This window comes from Alosa sapidissima, chromosome 11 (assembly GCF_018492685.1).
Source record: "Alosa sapidissima isolate fAloSap1 chromosome 11, fAloSap1.pri, whole genome shotgun sequence".
Lineage (NCBI taxonomy): Eukaryota > Metazoa > Chordata > Actinopteri > Clupeiformes > Clupeidae > Alosa > Alosa sapidissima.
Window position 1 is genome coordinate 12,222,067 of NC_055967.1, and position 18,731 is coordinate 12,240,797.

At 39.9% G+C, this 18,731-nt stretch overlaps 1 protein-coding gene across 3 annotated transcripts in view; it reads right to left on the bottom strand.

The window, feature by feature from the left end:
* The window catches only part of cadps2 (Ca++-dependent secretion activator 2), a 94,606-nt gene that overhangs the window by 61,944 nt on the left and 13,931 nt on the right, over positions 1–18,731 (bottom strand). For all 3 annotated transcript variants that reach the window (XM_042109771.1, XM_042109770.1, XM_042109769.1), the window contains exons 3-5: positions 4,494–4,826; positions 361–441; positions 3–233 (exon numbers count right to left, since the gene is read on the bottom strand). In XM_042109771.1, the coding sequence (XP_041965705.1) occupies positions 3–233; positions 361–441; positions 4,494–4,826 (645 nt within the window). The remainder of the gene's footprint in view (positions 1–2; positions 234–360; positions 442–4,493; positions 4,827–18,731) is intronic.

Sequence of the window (18,731 nt, forward strand, 5' to 3'; positions counted from 1 at the left end):
ACCTCCAGTGTGAAGGAGAGCACCACATCTGATTTGGACAGGGGGAGGTCCCCTTCCTCACCCATGTCCAAGAAGCTGTTCATGGGGGTGAGCTTGGGCTTGATTTTGGGCTTGAAGTCCTTTGCTACAGGCTGGCTCTCCAGGTTGGCCATGAGGAGGTTGACTGCAGACCTGAGCTCCTCCGTATACATGGCCTCCATGTCATTGGACACAAACTTGGGATATCGCCGCTCCTATTGGTTGGAGAGTGAAGTCAATATTGCTCTACTGAATTTCTCTCAATTTACATATAGAGATATATCCATGGTCATATTTGAGTGTGTGTGTGTGTGTGTGTGTGTGTGTGTTCTTTAGGGTTACCCTGGCTATTTTCTCAGCTAGTTGAAGCCTCCCGTCCAGCTCCCTGCGGATCTGTGCTGCCTGTTCGTCCACATTATCCAGCTAAGGGAAGACACAACATTAAAACATTAAAACTAAATTCATTCAAGTATTGCAGGTACTTATGCATCAAGTGTATTAATAACTGTGTATATATTCATCTAGCAATTTAAGAGCATCTGTAATTGAAACAATAAGTATAAGTATATATACTCTTTTGATCCCGTCAGGGAAATTTGGTCTCAGCATTTATCCCAATCTGTGAATTAGTGAAACACACTCAACACACAGTGAACACACAGTGAGGTGAAGCACACACTAATCCCAATGCAGTGAGCTGCCTGCTACAGCAGTGCTCGGGGAGCAGTGAGGGGTTAGGTGCCTTCCTCAAGGGCACTTCAGCCAATCCTACTGTTGGGGTTCGAACCGGCAACCCTCCAGTTACAAGTCCGAAGCGCTAACCAGTAGGCCACGGCAGTAGGCAATGCTATTAAGATAATAAAGTTGGTGTAAAATGTTAACTTTGTTCTCCTACTATGGATTGCATAATTGCATGGCATGCATTTATTATACTAATAAGTCTAGACACTTCAAGTGTAACGGCACTGCCTTCAGCAAAAGAGTAAGCCTTTAAACATGAAATATAGTGATGTAGATTCAAGATCTGGGAGTTTAAATGGCCACATAGTCTTTAGGTAAGGAAGAGGGGACTTTAGGGGATTGTCATAGATAATTATTTTGATCTATCTAGATAGGAGAGTACAGTAGCTGTAGTTTTTATCTAGCATTGTCCTAAATGATAAGTCTACAGAGTGCTACTGATTCTGAGCACAAGATATCTCAGTAATAGCAGAACTATGTGGTAGCAAAGTATATAGGAGCTGCTCCTCTGATCACTGTGACGATCTCAAAACTGCATGGTAATTGCATAAACAGAGATGGCTACAAAGTGATCTCACATTTAGATTCAGGATGGATGAAAATCGTCCCTCTTTTATGTTAAGTGTAGTTTGGTGGAACTGATAACTGACAAATAGCTTTCAGTCATCAGGAAATGCCATCTCTTTCTCTCTCACTCTTTCACTCTCTTTTTCACACTCACACACACACATTGTGTGTCTGTGTGTGTGTGTGTAGGTTGATTATAACACCTGAGGGCTATTTTCTGGCACCTGTGGCATGACCCTGAGCTGAGCTTCACAACTCCAGCCATTAAGCAGGAGATGCAGGTCTGCCCAGGGCTGTCTAGTCTTGCCCTGTCAGAGCACAGGCCCTCCACATGCCATATGTCAAGAAACTGGAAATATGACAAGCCCAATCAACACAGTTCACTTTCTCACACTACCCAGCACTGCAGCACACTGCTAGTTCAACAGCTGCATCTGGTGATACACAATATGTCTAGACACCTCTCAGTCTATTAATTTCCCTTGCAAATGTGGGGAAACATGAACAGTTTCAACTTTCCAAACGTAGGTATTCCAAAACAAACAAACAAACAAACAACACACAGAATGGCATATATCCCCCTTAAGCAAAGTTCTAGTCAAATCCAACATCCACAAACAACTCTTCAGAGATGTGTCTTTGTCAGACTGAACAGATCATACAATATACTGATATGAATATCGGTGCATCCAAGCAAGTGCAAGTGTAAACTTCTACCAACATTTAGTTGACTTTACATTCAAAATCATGCAAATGTCTACCAACATTTAGTTGACTTTCTGGGATGTATGCTGTGATGCTATAATAGAATCTATAATAAGCTGTATCTGGAATATTCATTACAGGCTGGTCACTGATTCAGAGTAGACTAGCCACTAATTATGCTGTCAATGTTCATTTCTGGTAATTAGAATTCTGGAATGTGGGTAATCAACCTATTGCTTATCGATGTCTAATTAGGCAGTAATGCATTCAGTGTTTGTGTTCACATTGACTATGGTGAGCAAAAGAGCACAGGCAAGTCGACTACCTAGAAAGGGATTAATTAAGACAGACCCAAAGTCATCACTATAAGTAATTACACCTTGCAACACACCTGGAGTATGGTTTCAGGAATTTATGAATGTCAATTTCTTTCGATTAAAAATACATATAGTGAATATTTCTCTCAACAGAATATACAGTAGCTCTTCACCATGTTATATCTGAAGGCCAACTACACAAGTACATTTCCAAAGCTACCTGTAACTTGGCAAGGGTATTAATCATAGTAAAACCCTACAGTAAAATTCCATGCCTCCAACTGTGATCGAAAGGTTAATATACATGTTAATCCTAGTTGAATTCTCTTTGTGGCGCTGTTTAACAAAGACTGTACTGTACTTTCTGAATAGATGTTTTGGTTTAAGCACTTTGAAAATGGTTGAGGACTAATATAAAGCCACACTAAATTTTAAAAGTGTATCTCTCTTCTTTAAGTCAGTCCAATTCTGTTATCAGGAAGACATGCAGTGGAAGTTATACATAACATGTCCCTCCCAGGCTTCTGTCCATAATCCAATCAGAGACAAAACATTAGCGTGACAGCTTCAAAGGAACTGTCAGTTGCAGTTTCTCTGACACCCTTTGTCAAATATTCCTTATAAATGTAGAGCAAGCACTTACCAGCAACTCAAACTTGTATAACAACCTGGTGATACTGATATTACCAAGGTTATATTGCCATGATGGTTAGCTTTATCTTATTGTTTACCAATTTTACTTCAAATGTTGAAGTTACATAAAACATGGATACTGTATAATGTAGATGATCCAAAACTTAATTTAAGGTTTGGTTACCAATGATTAATACCATGACTACATGCTGCCAGTGAGTGCATTTCAGTGCTATCACATTAAAAGTAGCCTATGTTGAGGCAAAAAGGATGATTCATCTGCTGTCACTGACCTCTTAACGGCTGCTGCATTGAAGGGGTTGGCTGAACTAACCAAAAGGGTTTGATGAAAAAAGCCACTGGCTTTGATTACATGTCTGTCTTGTCACAGGAAGATGAATATCCAGCACCATCTGTGAGTGAGCTGGTGCTAATTTATTAGCTCTTGCTGTGAGCTCACCTGCTAGCCTTTTTCACTCCCCCCACTGCTGCAAGCTAACGAGAGCTGACAGGGTGGCTCTGTGGGGCTAGAGGGGCTGGATGTGTTCATTAGGTGGGTGGATGACAGGGAGCTGACTCTCCCTCTCGCACTCCTTCTTGCCTTTTGCCATTTGCTCTCTCCTTCCATTTCAGACCAGATTGGGGTTGTTGACCTCTCTGATCAGATGGGACCAGCTGTGGTTCTCCACCCACCCACCTGAGCAAGCAGCCCCCAACATGTGCCTCTAGACCCCCTCAGACACAAGCTCTCCTCTCTGCTATCAGTTACATGCCCTCATTTATTAGAATGACACCGATAACGCCACTCTATGTATGTATGCATGTGTGTGTGTGTGTGTGTGTTTGTATTTTTATTTGCATGTTTGTACCTAAAATTTATGGCATGGTTTAGAAGTACAGTGTAACCAGAAAGTTTTCAGACCCTTTCAAGTTTTCCACATTTTGTTATGTTTCAGACTCATCTTAAAATGGATTCAATTCATTTTTTTTTCTTTTTTTTTTTCATTAATCTACATACAATACTCCAACATTCTACAAAAAAAAAAACAGATTTCTGGAGTGTTTTGTAAATTTATAAAAAAATAAAAGACTGAAATATTCCATTTACATAAGTATTTAGACCTTTTGTTATGACGCTTGTAATTGAGCTCTGTTGCATCCTACTTCTAGCAATGGTCCTTGAGATGCTTCTACAACTTGATTGGAGTCCACCTGTGCCTTAATGAATTCACTGGACATTAGTAGGAGAGGCACACATCTCTTTATACAAGGTCTCAAAGTTTCATGAGTTTTTTTATATTTGATATTTGTTTTGATATTTGTTTTATTAACTATATTCGTATGTAATGTACTGGTCAATTTTAAGACCCAGTATCTCAGCCAACCCTATTTGAATTTTAGGTGGCCCTACATGGGGTCCCAACCCATGGAAAAAGAAACATAGATTATTACAGTAGGTTATCAGTTGTTGACGTGTTATTAACAGTATAGCTTATTCTTTAGGCCACTTACTTGACAGGCATTGTAAAGTAGCTGATGTTCAAACTTCTTGATCCCAAGGATCTGCTGGAACATCTCGTAGAGCTGCTCCTTGCTGAGGATCAGCTCGGACACGGCGCTGAAGTGCGCCCGGTGGGCGTGACGACGCACGTCCTCCTCGCCCCGGTAGATGGCATCGAACTTTGTGATCCAGGAGCTGAGCACAGTCTCTTTGCTCAGGCCGTCGATCTCAGGCAGGCTGCGCACCCGTCTCTCAATGTTGTTCTTGAAGACCTCACGGAAGTCGTTGGCGGAGCAGCCGCCCCCTTGAACCATCCGGGCCACACGTTCGCTCTTCAGGAAGCCCTATGAGGACAACAGGACAACAGAGGCACTCCATTACTTATCATTTTGGGCCAACAACATAGCCTGACGAGCCAGACCCACATTAAAATGTAGGGTCTGGGCACTCACCGTTTGAAGTGCTCAGTCCGAGGGGCGGGATAATCCCCTAGGGATCAATAAAGTATCTATCTATCTATCTATCTATCTATCTATCTATCTATCTATCTATCTATCTATCTATCTATCTATCGGTTGTCTTTCAAATTCTCTCTGCACGCAATAGGACAGCGTTATGAGTCCCATACGTTTCCCACCAGCGGAGCTAGTTGGCTAGTTCAAACTTTTGCCAACTTAATAAAAGCTTAACTCGTGTCACACTGTTCGCAGCAACAACACTGCCAACAGCAACATTATCTTATTTGTTTTCAAGTAGCAGGGAATTCAAGCCAAACCGTTGCAACTCTGCCATCAATCATTATGTTAAGCCCGCCTAACGACTCTATACACAAATTGATTGTCCTGATAGAAGTTTAATTTTTCGAGCTCACAAGCCAACGGAGAGTTGCTAGACTAGCCCTGGCAGCAAATTTAATTTGCTAGGGTGCGTCTAGATTTCTAGGCTACCAACAACAGGGATCATTTGATTTTTTCAATTTATTTTCTATTTTGATAAATTCGGCTGAATACATCCTAAACCATGGCAAAAGGTGGAATAAAGGTGAAATTAGAATCCATATGGATAAAGCTGTAGCATTAGTAAATTGTAATACCGCTTATAATAATAAAACACCTTTAATCCATTAATTTATTTATTTCCTTGGCCCGGTGGTGCAGTCTTAGGGGAAAGAGAAGTTGTTGAAGCATGAAGAACACAGCAGATGGAGGCAAATCACTGCTCCTCACTGGGAGTAATGGAACGGAACAAAAGCACTTCAGCCAGTCAATCTCACCAAACAGGGACACATCCATTCTGCATCTATACCTCAGAGATGCCAACAGCAAAGCACAGCAACATGTAAATGCACTTTTAAATAAGTAACTGTCTTCTGTTTTGTTCTGTTTTATTTCACATAAATTCATAAACTGTCCCTAGAAAGGGATTTGGTTTCTGTTTTGTTTAAATCATGTGAGCATGATGAAAATATGAAGGCACAACATGACATGGAATTAAAATAATAATCAGTAAATACATTTTTTTTGCTTTATAATAATCTTATTCTTCAAAACTTTCCCCACTACATGAAGAAATTAGAAGATAGAGCTAAAGGTAGGAGCTTCGGACAGCTACATCTTGTAAAACACCTGGGATTGTACACAGCTTGATTGTAATATGATTGCTATAACTATCATTTATCATTCTAAATAACTTCAATCAGTTTTGTCATACCCCACTTTCGCTTTACAGAATTGCACCATATTATGTTCTTCCAATAAAAATAAAGCCAATAAAGAAGGTGTACATATTGTTCTTTTAATTTAGAATCACAAAGGCACATGGCCTATTCTTTTTCCAGTGTGCGCTTTTGTTTCACAGGAGACTGGCAATACTGGGATGGCTGTTGCAAGTGCTCCAGATTCTGGACACATCTATCCCCTCATCCACAACTCTTTAAGACCACAGGGTCATCTCTTCAGATATCAACATGATGTAGCCCACGGCAAAACAGTTGATCCACTCATCTTGTTCCATTAACATACCTGGATGTTGTAACAGTCATTAACCCACCTGCCACTGCATTCATCTGAGCTGAGATATGTTACAGCACTCCAGTATGACATGCTTTGAAATATGAAATGTGCAAACAAAGATTTATCAGGTAAGTGATACAGGCGAGAATTACCAATGTTTTAAGAACAAGCTTCTCATCTACATTCAGGCTACAGCAGATTAAGCATCTACTTCCACCAGGGCAGAGGCAAAAAGCTCATTTCCACGCACAGTACTGATGACGTAACCAATCACAACATGGAGACACTTCCCACATCCACAGGACATGTTCTGTGTCACATTTCCCGGCATGTGAATCATCTCTAAAATGATGTACTGTATTTAAATATATTTCCACCAATGTTTTCATTTATGCTTTACACTAACAAAATTAATTATTTCATCTGATTATCAGGGGATCCCTGCCGATCATTGGGCTCCAAGCAGATTGTGTGAATACATTTTTTTGGCATGTAGATTACCTACATGCCAACTTGCTTATATTTTCTGTCAAAACAGTTTGCTTTTGTGCTATTGCTTAAAAAGCTACGCATCCTAATAGTTCACATACAGTATAATTCTATTGTTTATTGTGTCCTATTGAAAAATTGAACATTCCTGTTCCTGAATGTTCTCCAGTGGCCAATCCTGCCACTCTGAAGGGACATGGCTCCCACTAGCATTTGTGAAGCCAATAATGGCCAACCAATTATAGCAGGTAAGGGCAGGGGCGCCGCTACGGTTGTATTCCATAGTACGCACCATGCGGGGCCCAGGCCGCTAAATTAGCCACCACAGGTTTGTTTTTTATTGTTGTAGGTTAATATTGAATGATTTCACAAATAAAGCCGTGAAAAAATTGTACGCACAGTGCATACAGGATTACGCCTGCCGGCACCACTGGGTAAGGGTGCATTTATCATGCTACCCTCCCTGAACTTGTCAAGCAAACCAACAGCACTGTAGCAAGGAGCACTCAAACCACCAAATAATTTCCATTTTCCACATACAGTGTACACACACACCACCAGCTTTGCTCAATAACAAGACCCGCTAAGCCCCTTAATCATGATTCAAATCTGGTTCAATCGGTTTGACCTATTGCCACCTTCCTTTCTGTTGTGCTAGCCGTGCTCCTGTATCTCACACAACCCCATCTCAAAAGCCCTCGCCGTAAATGTCACAGCTCTTGGCCACCTGTGGAAACATCCGGGACTGCCAGAAACTATGAGGGCACCTGCTTAATGCCTCCATTTTGTAACACGACAAATGTCAGACATTATTACTAATGAATCAGCCACCAAGGGACTTCCTTCCCCCCTACTACTCAGCTTAATTGGCAGTTTCAAATCTCATTTAATTATTTATAACATACAGAGCACTGAACCCCTCCAATTTCTCAGTAAAGAGATTAATATGAGAGATTAATAAGACAGACACCGTTCACAGCACTTGATTGTATTATTAAAGCCATTGTTACAGACTCAAAAACAACACCTCTCCCTCTCCCTCACTCATACACACACACACACAAAATATATACCTACAGTATATCAATATAATGGCATAATAAAAAAAAAAACCTAATACAATAAATGGTTACGATAGGAGCACCTGCAGAAGAGAGGAAAATATTGTAAAATATTCATTGATGTGTAGAAATGTGCTGCTTTGAGGAATACCTGCATCTAGTCTCATGAAGCCCAGATGCATGACAGCATGATGTTTCACTGCAGTGGAGCAGCAAAATAAAAAGATAATGATCCACGCAACCATGTGCCCATAAGATAAGATATGCACAGGCACAAAGGCGCAGACATACACAAACAAATCTAAGCACTCTATACAGTTCTTGTTTAACTCTCAGTGGCTCCTGTAGATAAATGATAGCATAGACTCATTTGCAGATCATTATCAGATCCCTCATGCATTAAACATCTACTGCAAAGTTATATGGTTAGTTGTGACATTGATCTTTGAAATGTTGCATTGAATTTATTGTGGAATAGTGAAAGGTTCAACACATGATAGCACCCAGTACACAATGAGCATTTGCCCAGTGCTGCCTATTGTTGCTAATTAGCTGCATCAATATCTGCACCAGCTTTCTCAAGCGACACTGCGGCAGTGACCCGTATGATTAAGGCAATGGGTGAACATGATGGAAAGCAAAAGCAGATGCCTAGCACTGCCAACAGAGCATAATATGATACTGTAAGTGTAAAACGTCTTACGGACTGTTGAACAAAACAGCAACATCAAAGCAGTATGTCACACTAGCAATGTATAAACTGCAAAAAGTTACTCTTTGGTAACATTTCTGAGAAGCAGCTACCTGGCATGCACTACCTGGTTTCCTGAGACAGATAGACAAAAGTCTTAAATAAAGAAATCATTTATTTAAAGGTTTTCCAGACTACGGAGGTTACCAGCAGCAATGTGCATCAATCAACCTTGAAAGCAATCCTGGAGAGAAAGTAGATGATGCTTAAAGGTATAGTCAGAGATTGCGCAGGAAGTTGTATTATATTTATATTTAAATGTGTTAGCAGACGCTTTTCTTAAAACAACACATATTATATTTTAACGAAGGACCAAACAAAACACACCCGGAAGGTAATTCCTCCCTTCAGTATTCCAGAAACCACACAGGGTTTTGTTTTTGTTTTGGGGACAGGCTGCCCCCACTTTGTTTCTTTCCAGTTTTTGGAGCCTGGGCTCACTACAGAGACCATTTTTTTTTACATTGTACTGGAATGGGCAGCTAGTGGGTCGTGAGGAGATAATTGCTGAATGTGACAAAAAAATGTATGGGCTTGAAATTGTGTACAATCGCTGTTTGCACCTTTAATGACCGCTGAAAAGCTGCAATGCTCTAGCTGAGCACAGGACTTTAGACAATCAGCTCAAAAGTACTTCTAGAATTATAGCTAGCCTATCTGATAAGTTGAGAGGAAGACGTTGATTGGACTTTCAACTAGTTATTAACGAATTGTGTAGCTGAGTTGTCAGGATTGTCCCATCATAGCTTAGACTATATGGTACAAAAATGTTTGCCTCTGCTGTGTTTTGTCTGTGTCTATTTATGGAGATCTGGTGTTTATAGATGTGTCAGGGTTTTCTGTACTTTTAGCCTTGGTTTACTGTATCATTCTCAGAGCTCTAAAACCAACTTTACAGCATGCAGTATGTTGCCAAGCAAGCATGTAGTGTCAGCCAGAGTAGCTAAAAAGACTAAAACGTAAACAGGTTTCATTGACGAAAACAACACACTTTTCTTTGACTAAGAGCGCATTCACACTTGACCGTTTGGCCCGTACCGAGTTCGTTTGGACCGATGGTTCGGTTCAGTCTATCAAACCCGGGTGCGGACCCAGGTCCGCTAGAAAACAGTGGTTTGGGGTACGGTTTGTTAGAACTCCTTTGCAGTTCAAATGCTATCTGTTCCAAAATCAGGAAATAAACTGCCGTTTTTGTGACATTGTCAAGCAATATTGGTAAATGGACGCTAATGTTTATGACATAGACCCAGGACCACAAACAAAAATGGAAGACCAGCTGGTTCAGGGTTGGGGGGGGGGGGGGACTAATCACACTCAGTTAAATGGAACCAGTGTGAAGCCAACCTAAGACAAGGCTAAATGACCAGACCTTTAAATTTGACTTGGTGCGAAATGAAAGAGCTTGTGTGAGGGAGGTAGGCTATTAGGTCTGCTAAGATTGAAAAAAGGAGGAAAAGTGGGCCTAAATTATTACCGAGTCAGGCTTTCAAAGCCAATGCCTAAAGTGCTTGGGACTACTTTGTTCACCGAGCTCACTAATGGTAATTTGTCTCTGAATCTCTGGGCAGTAAATACACAACTACAGAGTTTGCTGTGTAAAAGGGAAACTAGTTTCAATTATACTTGTGACAATCCAGCACATCCAGCGCAATTCAAGGCTGTGAGGGTGTATAATGGGTCTAAAACATCTAATGAAAAGGGCATCAACCTAAAAAGTTAACAAGACACAAAGCAATCTAATCCTGTGTTATTGTACATCAGGATGAACAAGAGTGTTCCCTGTCTTTAACGGTTCCCTGTCTTTAACCAATAATGCATCTTTGAGTCAAATACATTTTTGTAAGCATGCTGGCAAGATATACATGTAGATACATGTTTGTTACTCTTCACTGGCTCCTATAGCAACCAGAATTAAATTAAATCCCTCACTCTGGCCTGCAGGGCACTTAGTGAGTCAGCATCTTGTTATCTGAATTCTATGATCCAGCTTTATGGCCCCTCTCATCCACTGCGATCATCTGATGAGTGTCTGCTCTGTCAGCCTTCTATCAACACTAGGATGTCACAGTCAAGACTACCTTCATCTGTGATTCCTCATTGGTAGAATGGTTTACCGAATACCCTTCGTTCTAGCAATAATTATTATTGTTATTATTCAGTTAAAATCATTTAGTCTTTTACCATTATTAGTATTTTTACCATGGTGTGTCAGGTGCTGAACACTGGCGCCTGTGCGTGGTCTCTTGCTTTGTAAGTGCACCTAGTCATTCAGCCTCTTGAAGCTAATTTCCTGCCTGACTACTGCATGCTGTGCAAATCAATTTTCATAAGCAAAAATGAGTATGATTTTGAGCCTGTACCGGAAAATGCATGTAGTAATCACAATCAGCAATTTGCCTGTCACTGTCATTGAAGGGATCAATTTATGCTTAGTTTAGCTGTTAGCTGCCCAGACAGAATATTTCAGCTTTCAGACATGAGAGCAATTTGTCTTAATGATATAGTCAGGGTTAAAAGGAAACGAAAATCAATATCTTAAAAGTTTTCAAGCTTTGAGAATAAGATAACTTTTAAAAACTTTTAGAGGCTTGGAAACCACACCGGTCAGCAGTTCCCAGTTGAAAACATCAGAACATTCTAAAAATAGCTTGCTGCTGAGGTGAGGCCTATACTGACTATTTATCTGAGGCAACAAAAAACAGCACAATAAAACAATATAAACATCCCCTTCCATTTTTAGATTCATCAGACCCCTCATCTGATCAGCAACAAATAAATAAATGCAAGCGACAATACTTTTCTTTTTATCACAGTAACAGTTAAATAAATCAACTGCAAATATATGACAAAATGCTATATTATTTGACTAATTTTAAGTTTTATTGCATTTTGTTACTGAAATCCACCCTGAATTGAGGAATCGAGGAACAAAAAAATCCAAAAAAGTTTAGAACACATCTTTTCAAGATTTGATTCAATACAAAATCTAAAATCAGATCAGAAATGTATGGATAACTGTGTCTGGGAACGGTCATCTAGTAGATTAAATCCATACCCCCCTTCTCTCAAAATATGGAACAGTACATTAAAATTCAGTAAAATGCACTAAAAATATAAAAATGAACTAAAGCTTTATTTAGGATATGTCAACATGCAGTATGTAGATATCAATGAATGTGGTGCTGCTGAATTGGTGCATGAAGGCTGCTACTGAGCAGCCCACTGCCGTGCATTGCATAGGCCTACACCATATTGTGAAGTCTTGAGCAGTGAAGGAGGGTTGGAAAATATCCTGCAGAGATTAGACACTCATTCAACAACATGTCTGGCCAGTCAATCTTATTTTTTTAACATCAAAGAAACTGGTATTGTGGTGCTGAAGAAACTGGTGCTGGTATCCTGTGGCTCACTCAACAGGACAGGTGGTGACAGATTATCATCATGTGTCACTTTGTAGTCAGGATATAAATGTATACTAAATGTGCACAAGAAATAAACTGCTTTACTGTCTCCCTAATTGAAATAAAATTTTACCTATTGAAGGTAGACACTAGACACTTTCTCACATACATACAAACAATATGTGGGTCTGCTGCTGTCAGCACATTGATGCTAATCCCAACATCCATCCCAAGTGTAAACTTTGTACTTTAATCTGCCTGCCCAATGTTTCATAGGGTAGCAACAGCATGGCATCACACAAACATGATATCTATGATGACACTGCCATGAATAAATGGCTTGACATGTTTTCGTCAGAGATATACCCGAATGAAAACACAGCTTTCTTTTGGCTCTTATTGTGCCAGGTCACTTACATTGTAGCAAAGAAAGACTGCACACAAAGCGCTTTCTTCTGAAACATCCACATGTTGCTAAGTAACCTGCTGCAAATTTAGAAATGCACTTGCGTACATATCTGTCTGTGTGTGGAGGGCATTTAAATATCAAATTATTGTGATGATTAGTACCTGTCTGGATGTGAAGAAACTCCTGATTGTTTAAAACTCTGGGCACACTTTAAAATACATCTGACATTCTCTACTGGCCAAGTATATGTCTGTGTTTTTGAGTATGCTGTAGAAAACTAGTCATTTACAGCATGCTATGGACTCCTACACTTGCACTTCCATTTCAGCTGTTGAATTTTGCAGAATTTCTCAGGGTGATGAATGGATTCTGATGGTCTCCTTTACCCATTATAGACTTCCCCTGATGTTTAGTTTTGTGAGAGCTTTTCTACAAAGCATCCGGGTGGTGTGATGCCATTTTGTACTTCAGTCATGCTCTATTGGAAATATTAACATCTTCTCACTTAAAGGAGAACTCTGGACTAAGAACAACCTAGGGTCTATTGGATGATAATGAGTGTAAACTTTCGTTGGGGACCAAAATGACATTAATCGGTGTAGTTTTGAGTAAATTCAGAATATGCCTTTGCATACACTGGAAAACAGCATATAGCATAGCATTGAGGGCAAGCTCATCAACGTAAATTGCTAATTTAATCAACTGACTGAACTGAAATCAAAGGAAATGGGATTCCTGAGAAATTCAATCAAGATCATTTCACAATTCCAGCTAAAGTGTTTCTGCAACTACTAGACTTATAGCCTAGCTAGCTAGATAGATAGATAGATACTTTATTATATTTATTTATTTATTTAGATTAATTTATATAACACTTAATCTAAATAAATTCTAAAAACAGTATCCACATAGTGGGTGATTATTCAAGAGGCGCTTGCAATGACTGATGCAGGAACTGAGTAGTCAGTCATGGAAGAAAACTCGCACACCATTGTTTGCCGTTGAAAAATAAATAAATAATAATAAAGTGTTTAATCCATCCACCGATGTGCTACCAAGTGAGGTGACAAACGTTTCGGTCCACAGACCTCACTTGGTAGCACGTCGGTGGATGGATTAAACACTTTGTTTATTTATTTTTCAACGGCAAACAATGGTGTGCGAGTTTTCTTCCATGACTGACTACTACGTTGCCCAAAACTAACGCACCCGCACGGCCTTGAGTATTTGGCGCGAGACCCTACCTGTCTAACCTGATGCAGGAACTGAGCCTGTGATTTTCTGTGCATAGTAAGTAAGGTAAGGTGCTCTGTGTGAGTGAGTGTCATGGTGAAAATGAGTAAGTGCAACAGTGCAAGAATAAAGTCTAGAGACCAGCATAAAATAAATATGGACATATCAGAGAGTAGGCAAGGTAATTTAAAAAAAATATAGAAAAACCTTAAGTGTGGCCACAATCTGGCTGTGGCATGGAGGGAGGGGTTATGCATATGTGCTAATATAGCATGCAAACAGTGAGGCAGTAAGACAAGTAAAAAGCGGCTAGTGGACAGACAGCAACAAATGCAACATCTTGATGTGCGTCTGACTCGTCATGCTAGCACTTTTACGCCCCTGTACTGAAATATTGGATTTCTTTCAAAATATGTCATATGATGCTTGATAAATATATACACTGTGTCTCTAAAATATTATGTAAAGAAAATTAGATTTTTATAAGATTTTTAAAGAATTTTAGGGGTCCAAATACCACTTTTGTACATGTCCCGCAGTATTGAAAAATATAAAACAAGCTAATTCAATTGCAAAATTACATTATTTCAAATTAAATTGTTTCACAGACAGTATTACTCTAGACCATATTCAAATATTATATAATTACTCCTCATTTATGATTTTTTTTAAAATCAAAATGCACCTGTCCCTTACTTTTAAGTCCTTACTGCAAGTCTAAACTAAATCCCATAGTAATTATTTTACAAAGCAAAACAAATCTAGTGAACAAGTGGTGAACATGTGCTTACCAACAACACCAGGTGACTCAAATGTTAGAAAAAGCCAGGTAAAGATCAAGATCTTCTCTTGAAGTATTAATTATGGGTCCTTACCGTAACCGCTTAGTAATTGTGTATTTTGAAATACTTTTAATAAAAAATAAGTTAATATTACTGTTGGATTCATGTGTATGATATGATACTGAAAGCTAAAATAACAAACCTTGTTAGCTGCCATTTATCAATGTCAAAAATGTCATCAGCAACAGTCTTTACAGCAGCAGCCTTATATTAGGTGAAATTTGTACTATACGAATTGTTGTGGTAAGGACATGTTGTGGTAATGACTTTATTAGAAACGAATGATGAAACCCATTGAAAATAAACATAGAAAACAAACATGTTCCGCATTAAAATCTTTACGATTAAAGATCAGCTTAGGTTTCGATCAGCAACATACATATACATACATACACATAACCAAACCACAAGCCTTTGATGTGGGCACCAACAAATACCTCTCCAGAACATACCTCTCACAGTGACAAGATTTCACACACCTTAGAGTCAGCAGCCTCCGATAACCGTTTTACAGCTCCTTTCAGTGACCGTCCATTAAACCAAAATCTAACAGAAGTGTTGTGGCTGACTTTGCTACAAAGCCTCTAGCACCTACAGTATCTCCCCTGGTCTTGTGTGTGCTTGCTAGTCACGTTCCCTTACTTCTGCTACCAGTTCAGCATACTTTAACTTCTTCCTTTCAAAGGCTTCCTCCATCACATCTTCAAAGTGAATAGTTAGCTCAATAAAATAGACATTGTGCTCGCATGCATTGCTCCAAGGCAGACTTGTGGGAAGTCCTGTGCCTTTATTGTAGTATGGTAACACCCATCACATTTATTCTCAATTCTCTAATTCATTCAACTTCACTGCACAGCATGGCAAAATGCACCTATCTAGCACTAAAGATAGATGGCCATATTCTTCCAAAGAGTCCCTCTGAAATTTCACAGCACATAATCGCTTTGAGAGAAGGACAAGCTGGTGGAGAAAACATGGTGAAGCAAGGTGGGCATTTTTCTCTGACGAATGATGACTACACTTCTTCTCAATACAAAAGATTGATGAGCGCAAACCTGCATGGTTTGGAGACTTATTGGAACCTTGGAGTGGTCAGGGTCCAAGGAACCATGCAAGCCGAGAGAGTGAAACAGCTGGTCAACTCAGCTACAACTATTCAAGTTGAACATGAACGATCAGATTGCATGTAGCACTACAGATGGAGCATCAGTGATGTCAAAGTTTAGGAGCTTGTGCAACTGCCAGCCAAATTGAAAGCGAGGAAGAGGATGATGGCAGTGACACAACGTCTGACGCTGATCAGAAGAACATGCTGTCTCTGTACAGATGGGCTTTTTACAGAAATTAGCATTATTAATTAAGATAGAAGAGGGGGAATGTATGACTTAATTTAGATAGCCGACTTTTTATATCCTCACAGGTGCCTTCTGATGTCTTCCGCATGCCATCAAAACATATACTGTGGTCAAAATAATCCAAGACAACTTTGCTAAGCATCTGTTTGCCAGTCACTGCCATGGAGATGATGAAGAGCAGAGATGAGCAAGAGAGAGCTGGTGTATCTTCAGAAGCAGGAGAGGGGACATCAAGTGTGCAACACCAGGGGGGCAAATCGAGGACATACGGGGAAGCTCCAGTGAAGTGGACTTGGCAGTATATCTGCAGCAGGCCATCTCAATGACTACAAGCCACCCTTGGACAAGATTAGAAAAAGTGACCTGATGAGAAATCTTACCAAAGAGTTGTCCCTCTTCGAGGCCACGAACAGGAGACGACATCATCTGCAGCAGCTGTTTGACGCGCTTGCCCTTATTCATGCTACATCCGTGGAGGCACAGAGAATGTTTTTTGTCTGTAGACAATTTGTTACAAAATTCCAAAAGTGCCTGAGTGCAGTCTGTTGATGCACTCGGTGGGCTATTGCAGTCTGTTGATGCACCGGCTTCACTGGTTCTGCATCCTCGTTATTCCTCTCCTTTCCAGATTCTTGTCACCAAACTTCTGACACCATGTATATGTTTGTGGGCCTTATATCCCATAGTGACAATGCAGATCTTGTATCAACACACTTACGTTTTATTTTCTCCTCTTCTCTTGTTCCTCACATCTATATCATCTATATATAATCTTTGTTCACAGGGTGGTTCTCTTAGTAAATCTTTCCAGAATTTGTCTGTAAAGACAAGGAAAGGGATGAATGAAGTCTCCACTCCACTGTAGAACCTTAAATGAGGGTAGAGGTGGTTTTAAAATGGTTTCACAAAGAGCCCACTATTTTGGCTCATAGTTCCCCTTCATGTTGGTGATTGATTAGTCCTGAGGGGTTTGATCCTTCTGTCGAACAGTAAAGCACTTGGCCCTGCACCAAAAAAGCTGCAGGGAGGGTGTTCTGACATCATGTGAGAACAAATGATCAAAGTAACTTTCTTACGCTGATCAGAATGAACCCTCCTGACCACTGGTGCTGACTACTAAGCAGCTCCAACAAAACACCAAGATCCCACTTCAGCTGAGAGAATGCTTCTGTAAGGTGTAACAAAGCACTTTGAAATGTACAGTTTTGAGAATTGACTCCATGCCTTAAAAACCACTATGCAACCAGCAGTCATGATTATGGATCTTAGCAGACACATCTGTCCCAAGCGACACAGCTATAATAACAATAAACACTATAATTTAGAGTCTACAGTCAAATACATGAAATACTAATAATAGTAATAATCTTAACAGAATAATAACAATAGCTCACTGTCATAATATGAATAACCATAAACATATACAAACCAGGACTCTAAAAGGAAAATTAATTAATTAGATACAGAAATGTATACCCATCATTTCAAATATCTCTGGAACCCAGCCATTGATCAATTCATTTGAAATTAATATCTATAGTATGTACCCAGTTGTGTTCTTTGTATGTATGTACGGTATTGGTGTGTGTTTTCACACACACACATACACACGCACGCACATCAAACAACAAACAGCTCCCTACAGTGTCAGTGGAGAATCTACAGCGACCAACAACGCAGCGAGAATCTGTCTCTCACATCTTGGACAGCTTCGATGGAGCTGCTGAGAATGTCACATCACCATGTCAGACTGCGTCTGAACCGCCGCAAGACCTTCATCCGAAGACCCTCCTCCCGTCAAATTTGCGTTATTGAACGCACAATCTATCTATAACAAGAGTCTTGGCTCAGTGGTAATGACGTCATTCCACTTGGTGAACTCTGCCCTCCTCACTGCAGCTTCATGAATTCCCCTAGGGCTACTGGTCGTGGAGGTGGTCTGGTCACTGTTTACAATAATAACTTTAAATGTAGAATTGTACAAATTGATGTGTTCTCCACTTTTGAGGTACAGCTTGTAAAGATAAATGCCACCCTCCTCTGTGCATTAGTTTACCGACCACCAAAAATTAAGCTTAATTGTAATTTTATTCAAGAATTTGCTGATCTACTATCTTTTATGGCCTCTCACTCTGACAATTTCATGATTTTAGGGGATTTTAACCCATTCGCGCTGGATGCTGCATGACGCAACATTCCATCTCCCGCCTGATGCTGCATAGCGCAACATTGACTCTCCCGCTGGATGCTGCGTAGCGCAGCATGCTTTTTATTTCATGTTTCTAGGTGCTACAGAGGCTTAGATATTAAATTTTGGTAGACATTGACAATTTTTAGTATGTTTTCAGAAAACCCTCAAGAAATAAGGTTATTTAGTCTAGAATGCCATAGGATTCTATATGCGTTTTTAGCAGGCATTTTAGGAGTAAATGGGTTAACATTCACATCTGTTGCCCATCAAAGCCTTTGATTAAGGACTTTTTAATGCCTTGTGGACTCTTTCAATCTTGTGCAATCTGTTATGGCCCCGACGCATCAGAAAGGCCACACATTAGACCTAGTATTGTCTTATGGTTTCAATGTTTCCAACTTAGAAAGTATGGATGTTGGGGTCTCTGATCATTTTTTGATTTTATTTGAATCTATTTTGTTTTGTCCCCCTGTATCTCCCCTGTAAGTCCTATTCCTTTGCCTGT